General features: G+C 40.6%; 1 protein-coding gene across 1 annotated transcript in view; it reads right to left on the bottom strand.

The window, feature by feature from the left end:
* Positions 1-1,559: 1,559 nt before the first annotated feature.
* LOC141012848 (connector enhancer of kinase suppressor of ras 2) overlaps positions 1,560-14,192 on the bottom strand; it is a 64,338-nt gene continuing 51,705 nt past the window's right edge. The window contains exons 14-24 of the mRNA XM_073486393.1: positions 13,371-13,408; positions 13,224-13,266; positions 10,794-10,842; positions 10,203-10,375; positions 8,240-8,313; positions 8,056-8,127; positions 5,145-5,215; positions 4,962-5,062; positions 3,674-4,424; positions 2,083-2,345; positions 1,560-1,769 (exon numbers count right to left, since the gene is read on the bottom strand). Of these exons, the coding sequence (XP_073342494.1) occupies positions 1,560-1,769; positions 2,083-2,345; positions 3,674-4,424; positions 4,962-5,062; positions 5,145-5,215; positions 8,056-8,127; positions 8,240-8,313; positions 10,203-10,375; positions 10,794-10,842; positions 13,224-13,266; positions 13,371-13,408 (1,845 nt within the window). The remainder of the gene's footprint in view (positions 1,770-2,082; positions 2,346-3,673; positions 4,425-4,961; positions 5,063-5,144; positions 5,216-8,055; positions 8,128-8,239; positions 8,314-10,202; positions 10,376-10,793; positions 10,843-13,223; positions 13,267-13,370; positions 13,409-14,192) is intronic.

The raw sequence follows: 14,192 nt of genomic DNA, 5'->3' as shown, positions 1-14,192 counted from the left end.
AAATCATCTGTCAATCTGTCGTCGTCTGCCTCCTAGTTGTTCAACTGAAAAACACCCTGCGTCTACAGAGTGAAGAGGGGGACACTGCAAAACCTTGGCATAGAATACATCATACTTTACATTATATCTATGACACAAAACGTAAATAGATTTATATATTCTTCTATGTTTAAATATATTTGTAGACTGTACACAAATCTTTAGAAAATGAGACGGCAAATGCTTTTACCTGATATTTTGAACAGCAATGGTAAAGAGGCCGATGAGACATAGACCCTGTGATGCAGCCAATGAGATATAGAGATATAGAAAGTGCATTCTTTGTAGTGAGTGACTCCTTTTGAAAAGAACTCTCTAGCTCTTGCATTCGCTGTTTAAAAAAAAACGACAAAAAAGAAAAAGAAAATCTGTTTTGCACCCACGCAAATACATACTCTCTGTCTTCCCTCCGCTACCTCTAGAAGCATATCACAGTGGTAGTGGAACGCAAACATTTACATCAGTATACACAGCAGTATACACATATACACAAGTCTTTGAGGACTAGAGATAGAGAGAGAGAGGAAACAAAGGAACAATTAAGAAAAGAGAAGGAGGAGATGGACAGAAACACAGAGAGAGAGAGATGAAGAGAAAGAAAGAGAGGGAGAGAATGAATCGTAGAAGTGCACACTACCAGAGGAGCCTCCTTCTGCAGATAAAATTGTGTGTGTGAGTGTGTTTTTTTTAACAGTTCACAGTTTGAAATAGTGTGCATCTAGCCGGCACAACGGTTCCTTCAACGCTGGCGACGCTCGTTTTCATCTAAAGCAGATAAACCAGCATTGACGGCTACCTTTCACAGTCTTAACGCTTAAAGTCACATTTCCCACACTGTCCCGTCAGTCAGTCAGATCAGCCTGGAATAACAAGTGAGGTCCCTGTAAATCAACGAGCTATGCGGTGAGAGAACTGAAGACAAAAAAAAAAGAAGAAAAAAATGATAGAGAGAGAAAGGGGGAGAACTGGTGGCTCTGGGTGCAAAGTTCATCAGTACAAAATTAGTACAGTGCTGTGGTGAAAAGGATTCTCCTCTGTATTGCTGCTACATAGCTCCCCCTGCCCCCTTGAAATTAACAGGAAAAACAAAAATAGCAAAACTGAGAGAATACAAAGGAACGAACATGTTAAAAAGTCTCCTTTTTTCCCATTTTGCTCGACAAGCGTGTGGAGTTTATGCTGAGTTCCATAGACAAAGGAAGATTAATGCTTTCTGTTCAGGCATGCAATAGGCACCCTGTGGGGTCCTCAGGATTATCAAAAGTTCATACACGCAGGTCTCAGACTGTTCCCTCTATGATATTTACACATCTTACAATGTGTGTTCCTGTGTGTGTGTGTATGTGTGTGTGTGTGTGTTTGTGTGAATGCGTGCTCAGAGTTGTGATCAGGAGAGAGGATTCAGCTAATGTAAAGCTCTGTGTGTGTGTGTGTGTGTGTGTGTATGTGTGTGTTTTAGGTGTGTGTGTGTATCTAAGTGTGTGTATGTATCAGTTCAGTCTTTGTTTCTCTTCTCTTTCTCACACATGTGTCTCGATGAAGGAGTGTGTGTGGGTCATGAGAGGTGCGGCCAGTGGGGAGAGGTCGTCCTGGCCGTTGGTGCCCGGGCTGAGCTGGCAGATGTCTGAGTAGAGCTCGCTGTGCCACTGCTTCCACTCTCTGAAGGTCTGGGAGCACAGGCCAGGGTCCTCCAGGAGGGCGCAGATTACCGCCAGCTCCGACTCTTTGGCCTGGAGGGAGCAAAGAGGGGATTACCACATTGAATCCTCACACATCTAATTTTTCTCTAAAGGGTAACTCCGCCAATTTTACACATTCAAAGTGTGTTTACAGGTCTTGGCACCACTGCATATGTGAAAAAGTAGAATAAAGCATTTTGTGGCTCCAGAGGAAGCTGCATGTAATCTGATAAATTGCCTCCAGTGATGTCACTCTGTGGCTACTTGCATTGTGGGTTACACCAACATAGCATTACAGGTAAGAGGGAAACGACATATTTTTAATTTTGGAGTCAACCGTCCCTTTAAATCCTGTTTACCCTACCTTCAAGGTGCTGCGGAGGGCTCGGACTCGGTGCAGCCTGTCGTTGAGCAGTGGGTCCCTGGCTCTCTGGGTGAAACAGCGTCGAAGCTCCTGCCTGCTACAGGGTCTCGGGTCTCCGAGGGCATTCACGTTGGCCTGCTCCAGGGCCCGGTACAGCTGCTCTAGCCCGTCCAACGGTTCCGGCTCGCGACCCTCTGACACCCGCCGTTCTCTTCCCTCCGACACCCTCCTCTCTCTGCTCTCCACTCTCAACTCCCTCAGGTCTGACACACCCAGGAGACGAGTAAAAGTCAGATTAACTGCTATAATGACATAATGATCCCCAGTGGTATCTACAGTGGTGTGCTTAATATAAAGCTAAACAAATTCGCAATTAATCAGTTAGTTGATTGACAGAAAATTAATTGATTTTTTTTTTTTCAGCAAAAAAGGGCAAAAATCTCCATCTGACAGCCTCCAAAATGTGAATATTTGGACTCATTATTTTCTGTCATTAGTGGAGAAACTAATCAACACATTAATCAATAAAGAAAGTAATCGTGCAATCGTAAAGTGCTGCCCTACTTTAATATTGACAAAGCAGAAAAATACCAACAAACAACAATGTGTCTTGTTGATGTGACATTTCAGATCTGAAACCATACAAAGAACAATAAGAAAAGTTTACGATAAGAGCATGAAAATGTTCTTTTATGAGGCCCATATGAATCCATCTCCATCCAATCAATGATTTCTAAAATTTGATTGCGACTGTACAAGAGGTTACATAGCAGAAGTTAATCTTTTAGTATTTCCTATGTATGACAATCATCTTGAGACCACCTAGATTTATTGCATGACATGTAGAGAACCATGGCTGTAAGTGGAGTGGTGAAATATAACTGTAACAAGCACTGTACTTAAAGCAACGTTATGTAGTCATTTGATATTTTGTGCGATTTGGAGCCCCCCACAGTGCAACAGTGGAGTGCAACACCACTGTGGTAAATACAAATCCCAGGTCTGTAACAATTGTCAGATGTAATGTAGGTGCTAACTACAAACAAAACTCATGACGTCATAACAATGGCATAACGCTGTGATCCTACCCTCTCCCTGAAAAAACTTTTATAAAACTCCAATAACAGAACTCTTAATAGACTTATCTGGTATCTGTGAGGGATAGAACAATCACAGTTATAGGCATATGAACATCTATTGTATTTAACTATTTATCTTTTTACATGCAGGCCTTTTACTTGTAATAGATTATTTTTACAGTGTGGTAATGTTACTTTTACTTAAGTACAGGATCTGAGCACTATTTAAAGTGAAATACATATAGGACATATTTATGCTGTCTGTCCCAGGTCCACTTTCCACCCTGATACCCAGTTTAACTATGACTTTTGAATATAAAGTTACAATAAAAAGTTTATATGCAGTACTGTTAGTCCTGAGAGTTTAATTAGTAAGTCATGATGTTTGACTCATTTGTTACTTCGTCTATTCTGAGGACCAGAGAGACTTTTTTCACCTATGCCTCTGAAAGTGTTTGTGCATACCAATGCTTCTCTCCTTGTATAAAAACCATTGTGTGTGATTTCCTTACCGTCCTCACCCTGGAGCATGTCTGCAGCCTGCCCCTCTGCCTCCTCATCCTCGCTCCTCTCCTCCATGTGAGCTGAGGTGTGTATCAGCTTCCCTGGCATCGGGTCCCTGTTCCTGGGCAGACTCTGGCTGCGCTGCTTGTGAGAGCGTCGGTGTGTGTGGCTGTGTGAGTGTGGACCTCGCTCCAGAGGGAAGGGCCCGTCCCGCTCCCTGTCCCTCTCTGCGGCGTGGTGTCTCCGTACGGGGAGCGTGGCCTGCCTGCGTCTCTCCGGGGACATGCCCTGTCTGCCCAGACCTCCGTAGAGCCCCATCTCTCCTGCCATGCTCCCCATTAGGCCTCCGTAATCACTTTCCCCTGGTGCTGTCTGCAGGAAGTGCAGCCCTGCGCTGGTCAGAGGGGTCTCGATGAGGTCCTGCCAAGAACGTCGCTCACGATGGGATGAGCGGCAGCCTGACGAGTGGGTACTGGTGCTGCCTGTGCCTGTACCCATGCCCATGCCATCTCCACGCTGGTCCTCAGCCGAGGAGTGGGAGTGCGTGGACTCGCTGGAGAAATGTCGCCCGTGCTTGGGCTCCGGGAAGGGGCTGGAGGAGTTGACCTGGAGAGGGAGAGGGGAGGAGGAAGAGACCATCTGTGGAGGGATGGGGGAGGTGGAGGCACTCATTGGAGGGAGTGGGGACGGAGTGGAGCGCATGAGGCTCATGGAGCTGACTGAGCGGGGCAACTGGTCATAACTGTGGAGGAGGTTGGCCTGAAGGGTTTGTGAGGTGGACGGGAGTGAGTGAATATGGAGAGGAGTGGGGATTTGAGCACAGATACAAGGAAGATGTGACCCGCAAAACAAGGAGACAGAGGAGGTGAGTGAAGACGGAGAGACAAGAGGAGAAGAAAGAAGGACAGGAAAGAATAGAGGGCAGAAAAAAAGACCAAAAGATGAGAGCAAAAAAGCAATGAGATGGCAGGAATGGGCTAAGGTGGTAGCAACGCCACTGCTCCTTAATGTGTTGAACTTCAGTGTTAGATTATCTTTCAGAGATGTTATGAGCAGTGGCAACTGTCGCCACCAAGAGGTCGGACTGTAAACAAGTTCTGGCAGCAGAACACAGAGAAGCTATGGTCTTCTTGGCTGCTTACCGAACCAGATACTCTCACACTCTGATGTTTTATTAATGCTGAGAGCTCTGGTCTATGCAGCTCTGAAAACTGTGGGGCTTTTAGGAATAAAATATTCTATCAGAATGAAACACTGCAAAGAAAATGTCGAGCGTGGGTGTGTGTGTGTACTTACTGATGGTGTGCGGTGATAAGTATCACAGAGGGATGAGGGTCCCTCTTGTTTGAGCGTCATTGAGCCGTCGACCTCGTCCTGATCACTCTCACTCCAGTAGTCTGATAATGAGATAAGAACAATGTTTGCAATTCACGGACGAAAGGGTAAAGTTTTGTTTCTGGCCAAGTGAATCTGTCTCACCTTCATCAGGGCGTGGCACCTTGTCGTCTGGTGTGTAGCCAATAGCAGCAAGCCCCAGCCGGTTCATCCACCTACAGGAAGGAAGGTGAGGGATGAGAAGTAAGGAGGAGAGAAAAGAGAAAGAAGAAAAGAAAAGGAGCAGAGTGGAGGAGAGGAAAAGGATGGGTTATACTGGGTAAATGCTAGGTGATGAATAAAAAAACTTTGGCTTTAAATAATTTAAACGGTGTCTCTTAACAGTTGATATGTGTCTAACTGACTCCATCCCCCTGACGAGGAGAGAACAGCACCGAGATAATTAGAGAGATGGATGAAGAAAGAGAGAAGTGACAATCCTCTGTCCCATTCTCTCTCAGCAGTGAGTCTCAGATGGCGTTCTCTCTCCACACGCACGCTTCCTGTCCTCATCCCATCCCTCTGTCTGTCTCCGCTGCAGATCCCGGCCTGTCCTGTGACTCTCTGCAGACACCTGATAATAAGGTCGTTACTAAGAATAGAGGCCGGTCTGTGCGTGAGGAACAGGTAACCCATCATCATAGGACGTGCACGCCACAGGACTTCCAAAGACCCAAAATTAAACATTGATTGATCCACTAACTTGTATTTTCTGTATAGACGAAGGCTGATGTAGCTTAGTCCGCTGTGCTGTAGAAACACATCAGTGAGCTTCACTGTTGAACTGGCTGACATGTTCCCTTATGAAGCTGAACTTATGCACTGTTGTTTATTTTGAGTCGATCCCACATACACAGTTTGGCTGCCAGAACTTAGAGTGAGACACTCACTAGTATGCCAAATTTGTTTGAATTTGTGTCTTAAAATAGTCCCCAACAAATGCACTATTTTCCATTTAGTGAAAAACCAACAATTTCAAATAAGGTAATTATAAATCATCTGGTCCACTTGTATAAATAATGGATAAATCATTGGTGGGCACCTCATCTCCATGTCCTTCTTTAGTTTGAACCCATAGCATTTCCACACAGTCGATTTACCCTTTTTTTTTTTTTTTTTTGGTGACAGGCTTAGGATTTGGATTGACCAGAAAGATACGGGTTCCTCTTGTGGCACCTCAAAATAAATCAGGAAATCAATATAAGACTGTACGTTAGCAAATTAGACAGCTTTGTTAGGTCACTGATGTGAGTATATTCACGATTATCCCGATTTAAGATTGTCACCATAATGGAAATGTAAGAAATTAACAAGCCTTTACAAAAATAAAACTATATATTTGTGAACCATTTTTAAAGGTTTACATCTTCATCAGGAACAAATGGGCTATAGGCTGAGCAACACAGACAGGGAAAGGAAGACACAGAGTGTTGAGAGATGCACCAACACATTACCAATTTTCCATTTAAACATTCCCTTGAATTCATTCTTCAGTGTGGCTTCTGATCATTTGTCTTCCTACACAAGGCAATCTCTGCTCTTAGTTGCCTCACCAAGGAGGTTATGATTTGACCCATGTCTGTTTGTCAGCAGGATTACACAAAAACTACTTAACACATTTTCATGAAACTTCCAAAATAGATCCACTTAACTTTTGGTGCTGATCCAGACAGTTTTTCTCATTTTCTTTAACATTGCAAGATAGGGCATTTTTCGGCATTGTTTTCAATTTCTCAGGGAATAATACATGGAAAATCAGGGGTATTTAATAAGCTGGTATCTATGAGCGAGTATGATTTGATGCGGATCCAAGTAAAAATCTGAGATCTATCTGATTAAGATATTTTTATTTGAAATTGGATTAGGCTGATTGAATTAAAGGGACCTGATGGGCCTTGGCGGAGGTATGCGCTCTACTAAGTGCCATTCTAGTTATAACTTCTTTTCACTGTAAAACTTTTCTAGAGCAACAGGAAGTGTTTTAGGGAAGTGCATTTCAACCAAACCCCCTGGAAATGTGTGTTTCCCATAAGCTTACATTGTGGAAAAATGTGGCTGTTACATTTTTGGGAAGTGTCACAAGCCCCACAGAACGACTTTGTTCGGTCTTTTGGGAAGTCTAGAAGGGGTGCAAGATTTGATCATTTTATCCCCATTCAAGATAGTGGAGGGCTAAAACAGGAAGTCAGCCTGCTCACCCGGAGGAAGTCTCCAGTGCCAATGCTCTATGGGCCCCACAATGTGGAGGCATGTAAAAGATCCAGGTGATTTTGTTCCCAGGAAGTTGAGCATTTTTGCCGTCATGCGCCACTGAGCAACTTTCATGAATGGAAGGAATGAACAGGGCCCCGTCTCCAAAGCTGTATCCAGTTTCTTCTTAATACATTAGGAACCAGAGTCTATGTTTAGATCTTCGGCTGTCTTATTCCCGAAAAACGTCTCTGCTTTGGGACATTTTTTCAGCTTGCAGAACTGAATGCAACTGATTGGTCGAGTATGCTCACATTTTGCAACTGCGCGCACTGTATTAGTGATTGCCTTCAGAAACTAGGACAATCCAGATGTAAGTGCACCAAGGAGACATGTTTGTGACACACATATACAAACACACATGAAAACGTGTGCAGCAGCACATTCACACATGAACCTACAGCCGCAGTATTGAAGTCAAATATAGCTGGTTAATTACGCTCCCCCAATTATCTCTCCATGTTATTGAGGAGAGGTGTGGATAATTAGAGCTCATCAGCACTCCTGCAAATATCGCTACCGTCTCCTTCTCACACATGCACACGTGACACACAGGCGCACACACATTTACACACACAGTTCCACATTTAACAACAGAGGGCCAGGTTCATGCCTTATTCATGCATGGTGTTGTGTGGGCTGTTGCCTTGTGTAAACCTGGTTTACTCAGTTAAAATATTCATGAAAGAACACGTGATGTCCCCAGCATCTGACTATTGTCCACATTAAGACACAAACACGCTCTCGGAGACACCCACTCACTCACCTGTTCATTTCCTCAAGACAATCTGTGGCGAAGAAGAAGCTCTTGATTTTTGGATGACAGGCTTTGAAGGCACTGCAGTCAGTCAGGGAGAAGGAGACTGATTAGTGTTTTTGTGCTTCATGTTGTGTGGGTGAGAGCAAATGTGCTTGATTAGTAATTTCGGTGACACGTGAGGGACACTTACAATTTCCGTCTGCACTCTATGGCTCGGTCTATTCTGAACTCTGGGAGGCTGATGAAGCCCTCAGCCTTCTCATCCTGCAGGCCAGACAGATGGAGGGTGGTGGTACATCATCAACACACAGAACTAAATGTCATACATACTGATATGCCAATTTTATTTGGGAGTAGTACTCGCAGTCAAGCGTATGAAAACAACATATGTTGTTTACGTTTGCCGGGATAAACTTCTTTCACCACTTGACAAGAAAAAGATGGACGAGATATGATTATCTTTGGCTGGAACACTGAGTTATAAAAACAAATCATCACATTTACAGTTAATTATCGGGTCTGGGGAAGTTTTCTTTCTTTTCATTATGTGGCAGAAATTGAATTAATCCATTGATCCAAACTTAAAGTAAGTCTTGTGTTTATATGATATCAAAAGTCAGTCGATTGATCAATTAGTCAATATGTTGATTGACATCAAATTAATCTATTAGATAATTCAATCAACATTTTAAGTCAACTTTCAACCAAAAATGCCAAACGTTTGATTGTTCCAGCTTCACAAATGTGAGAATTAGCTGCTATCCTTGTCTGCCATTATAATAAATGGGATATCTTTGGCTTTTGGATTGTTTGTCTCACAATAAGGGGTTTGATGATATCAACTTGAGCTTTTTTAATTGATCAGTCAAGAAAAAATAACTGATGATTAGTCAACAATGAAAATAATTGTTAGTTGCAGCTCTAGTATGAGAGCTGAATGTACAATATAAGATAATATTACACAAAAACATATTCTGGGTGATGAGAAACAAGACTGAATCGAATTTACACAATATAACTCAAAACTTCTTTAAGCCTTTAACATTTTTTCTAAGATTCTTTGACAACAGTAACCAGCAAGAAAAGGTTCTGAATAACATGGAAAATAAACAGCTACATTTCTCTGTAACATTAATCCTTAATTTATTATCTAACTGAGGACATTGCAACTACATGGTAATTTTTATGTTATAATGGTCAATTACAATATTTTAAAGCAACATTATGTAACTTTTTTACCTTGAAATAATAGATTCAAAATCATGTTGATGGTTCAGTGTCTTGTAATAGTGTGAATGGTGTCTCTGTCTTAGCCTCTCCGCCCCTCTATCACTATGTCACTTCAGTGAGAGGGTAGGATCACAGTGTTACATACAAATACAAGTTTTTAAGACATAACATTGTTATGACATAATGAGTTTTGTTTGTTGTTAGCACTTACATTACATCTGACAAATTGTTACAGAGCTTACAGAGATTTATATTCAAATATTTTTATGGTGTTGCACTCAGAAACTGTGGGGGGCACCAAATCACACAAAATGCCGATTTTCTACATACTGTTGCTTTAAGTTTTTGTTATTTTGCAGAATGTAACTGGAGACATTGCAGTTACACAGTCATTTTTATGCTATAATGTGTGATTATAAGATTTTACAATCATAAAATCAATCTATATTTAACTGAATAAATATATCATAAATATTCAGTTAGTTCCTAGTATTGGGACAAGCTCCAGAAACACTGGATCCCATAATTCTCATGATGCAACTCAATTGCATCTTTTATTAGAGACGCTAAATGCCCTCAACTTTCAATGTCAATCCCCAGATTATAACACTGATTTGTTGTTGAATATTTAAAGTTTCAAACCTAACTCAAGATGACCCTCTCACTTCAGAGACTTTAGAAAGCTCCCTTCAGAGCCACAGTAGACATTACACGCTGACTAATTCTCCCAATGATGAATAAACTGACCTGTATGTGTAAAAATCAACAGCACACTCCTTTAATTCCCCCTAGCTGTGATATGTGATTGTAAATTAGTTTTGTGAACTGAATGAAGATGTCGGTAAAACGTGTTGCCTGATGAACACTAGAAGAGTTTGACAATGGATTTCAGGACATAATTATCGTTCAATGTGATTCCTTACATTTTGGTTGGTGTACCAGTAGAGGCAGGACTCTTTGAGGATGAACCAGTACTTCCTCCATTTCTGGGTGAAGTAGCCTTTAGCATCCTTCTTCTTCCACAGCCAGCCCTCGCAGTCACCGTGGCCCAGGTCCTTACAGGAAATTCTCCTTCGACTGGCACTCGTGAGGGAACCTGCAGAGGGGAAAGAACGATGTTAATACTGTAAGTAATTTTGATAGCATTTGAATGAAATTAAGAAAAATAAGGCTGAATCTAAATGTCTGGACCCTTTTAAGTCCACAGTAAGCAATATGAAGTGTTGAATTTCTCCAAACTAAAGAATATTCTGAGTAATACACTTGTGACAGTGATACATGAGGAGCATCCAAAAAAGGGTGAACAATCAATCAGGTGTAGCAGGTGTTGACATCTGTGAATGTACATTTTCTATTTTGCAAGTGCAGTGCCATTGCACCTTTGTTTTCATCAAGTCCTATGCATTTTGACTTTTCACATACACATGCAATGTGTTATATCATCGAGCCTGTCTAAACTCTCCTCTTGACATTTTCAAGCCATACTTAAGAAGATATGCAGAGAAAATGTCTACCTTTACTTCGCTTTTTGGTTTTCGTTCTTAGAGAGGTGTAATGGAAGGACTAGAAGAGGGAAAGAGAGAAAAAAACATGTTAGCGGCAAAAAACTTTCCGTGTTGTTGGTGCTGATGCGCGTAGGGAGGCTGCAGGCAGTTCACTCTCCATGTTTAGCTTATTTTTATTTTATCAGGCACACAGCAGAGAGGATTACAGGCACAGAGGGATCACAATCCTAAAACTGCTGCAGCTAGGAAGTGACCTACAACCTGTGATGGAGAGCTGAAAGCTGTCTGCCACAGAGACTGAAACCACAGCAAGGATCAGGATGTTGAGAGCTGCATCACCTTAGCTGACGCTTTGAGTTATTTAAAAACACTGAAATGCATCAAAGGTAATCAGGTTATAGATTTTCAGTACTTTGTCCAGCAACTTAAATTTGTATTAAAAGGCATTGACGATTAAATTAATGGTGGTGGAAAGTAACTTTAAGTCAGTTCACTCAAGTATGGAGTATTTCCATTTCATGCCACTTCTTACTTCCACTCCACTACATTTCAGATAACAGGTAAATATTGTATCATTGTATTTACTCCACTGCAGTTACTTTTCATATAAAAAACATACATGTTATATTATGCGATACAGTGCTATATTACTAATATGACCCAGTAGCATTGATGGGCTGTAACTAAGTTAATTTACTCAATTACTCGAATAAAGTCTAATTTTGAGGTACTTTTACTTCACTTGAGTATTTTACATTTCCTGCAACTTCATACTTCCACTCCACTACATTTTGTAGGCAAATACTGTATTTTTACTCCACTACATTTATTAGTGATTTATTTAATGACCTTAGTTACTAGTTACCAGGTACTACAAATCCACAGTAAGACATTTTAAAATTAATATATTTTTTCAGCAATAGGATTTTAAAAAATACTGAATATCAAGTCCTATAATCAATTGTCCGAAACCATATATACAATACATACATGGAAATATATGTATAATTATACTTTTACTTTTGACATGTAAGTACATTATTACAAGAAAAATACTTTTGATACTTGAGTACAAATAATATCAGAACCTTTAAGATGTTTACTGTAGACTTTAACACAAATTCTTTACTTTTACTCAAGTATGACTTTTGGGTCCTTTTTACAACACTGCCCAGTAGTATTAGTGGCATCTCAAATGCTCTTCATTGACAAACTACAACTTTAAAATGCTCTTACAAGTTAGTTAGTGATAAAAAGGTCATAATATAATATTCTACATTAAAATAACAGAATGAGTCTTTTGTTTTGTTTGTTTACTTTTGATTCTTTAAGTACATTTTGTTGACAATAGTACTGTACTTTAGCTTAAGCAACATTTTTTTAAAGAATTTTACGTGTAACATAGTATTTTTAGCCGATGGTATACTTTAACTTCAGTAAAAGATATGAGTAGACTTTTTCCACAACTGTGAAAAAACCCTCTGCGATGTAATTCTTTGCTGACCGTAAATTCTCTGCTGTTTTTAGCCATGCTAGCGGCATTACTTTTGCGACCGTGTGAATAGCTAAAGTTACTGTGGCCACAAGATACAATTCTGTGCTAATATTTGATGATATGGTATGATTGATACCTGAGGTGAGTAACTCGGTAATGTATCTAAAGTAACAAATAAGAATCTAAAGTTAGCCAACTGTAGCTAACATTAGCCACCATGAGTGACTGGTTATACCACTGCAACTAAATTAAGTCAAAGTAGCAAAACTCCTGAGTGCATTAAGCTGGACCAGGGTGCCTTTTATTGCTTATAGATTTAATCTTTGATTTGCAAAATGAAGAGTGTTTTATTTCTTCTTTCAAAGTTACAAAGATAGCCACACTTTAAAATCTGATTTTGTGTTTGGATTATATCAGCAGGACACTATGCATCTCACAGAGGCTAATACAAGTAGGATATAGATACAAGCAATAACATAGCCGTATGCACCCGCAGGCTATTTATCTGGGAAACAAAGGTGAATAAATATCTGTTTATACTCAACTGAGCTGACTCACTGTATGCCACAACTCATAGTGCTGTGGAGGAGAGGCTAGGGCTAATGACTAAGACAGCTTCCTGTGTCACAGTAACCTAAATATGGAAAGCAATTTACCTCATCCGACTGTTATCTTTTATTTAATTATTATAGTCCTGAATGGATTTAATCTCAGGTATCTCTCCTGTTATTGCCTGGCTGTATGTGATTTGGACACAATAGATCTTCATGTAACAGTGCATGTGGTTGGTGAGAGATTGTTCATGTAGCTGTTGCTTCATTCAAATAATGTCAGAAATGTACCAGAAGGAAAGCATTATTCAAAACTCAGACACAAGTGTGCATAATAGGTTTATAAAACAACTAAATACACAGACAGCCCCACAGCATCGTCTGCTGTCCTACCTTCCTCATGGAGGCCGCTCCTGAGCTTCCTGAGCCGGAGTATCTGCAGGAGGAAACACAGGATTGATTGTAACCACAAACGACTACTTACAATTCTTTCCATCCATCCTGAGCATGTGGCCAAACCACAAACAAACAGAAACTCACCTGTCTGTTGTGTCCGCTCGCAGCGTGTCCGAACCTCGCTGAGACACAGAGGAAAAAAGACTTCATTAAAGAGCCCACCATACTGACATGACTGCAGTCACATACTGTACACACACCTTTTCTGTGCACCACGGTTTGTAATTAGCATTTCATGTTCTGTGGCTTTTGTCTGTACTGTGTAGAGTATATGTGAATCAATACAGTCTGAAAACCTGGATAATTGATATGCACTTCATAACGTTTCGGCAGTCTTTATAATCCATATTTGAAATTCAAAACACTACAACACTACATATTTTTGTAATTTGAAACACTACTACATGTAATAGTTGGGCCACTGAGCAAAGATTACCCTTGTTACAGTAATATATGGTATACATTGGACTGGACGAAAAAGTTAAAACAATTTTACATCGGGGGTAATGACTCCTTATTAATCTGCTGCCACACAATACACATCTGAATTACTATTACCACCACTAATAATATCAATATTAACTACAATGACACTCAGTAGAGCGCATATCTCTGCCAAGGCCAAACAGTCCCCTTTAATTTGATTAAGCCTAATCCGATATACTATTTGTTGCCATATAGCAGCTGAAAAAAGACTATGAAAACATATTTAAATCTGCTAGATCTGGATCTTTATTAGGGTATGCATAAAATTATACTAGCCACCTAAATACACCAGATTTGTTTTTCTGCCCCTTTATCCAGATTGGCACCTAAAGTTAATGGGGTCTATTCTGGGCTGAGACCCATCCTCCATCCAAGTTTGGTAGAAATCTGTTTGTTAGTTTTTGTGTAATCCTGCTCACA

The sequence above is a fragment of the Pagrus major genome, chromosome 18 (genome assembly GCF_040436345.1).
Source record: "Pagrus major chromosome 18, Pma_NU_1.0".
NCBI classification, from domain to species: Eukaryota; Metazoa; Chordata; class Actinopteri; order Spariformes; family Sparidae; genus Pagrus; species Pagrus major.
This window is presented reverse-complemented; position numbering and strand designations above follow the sequence as displayed.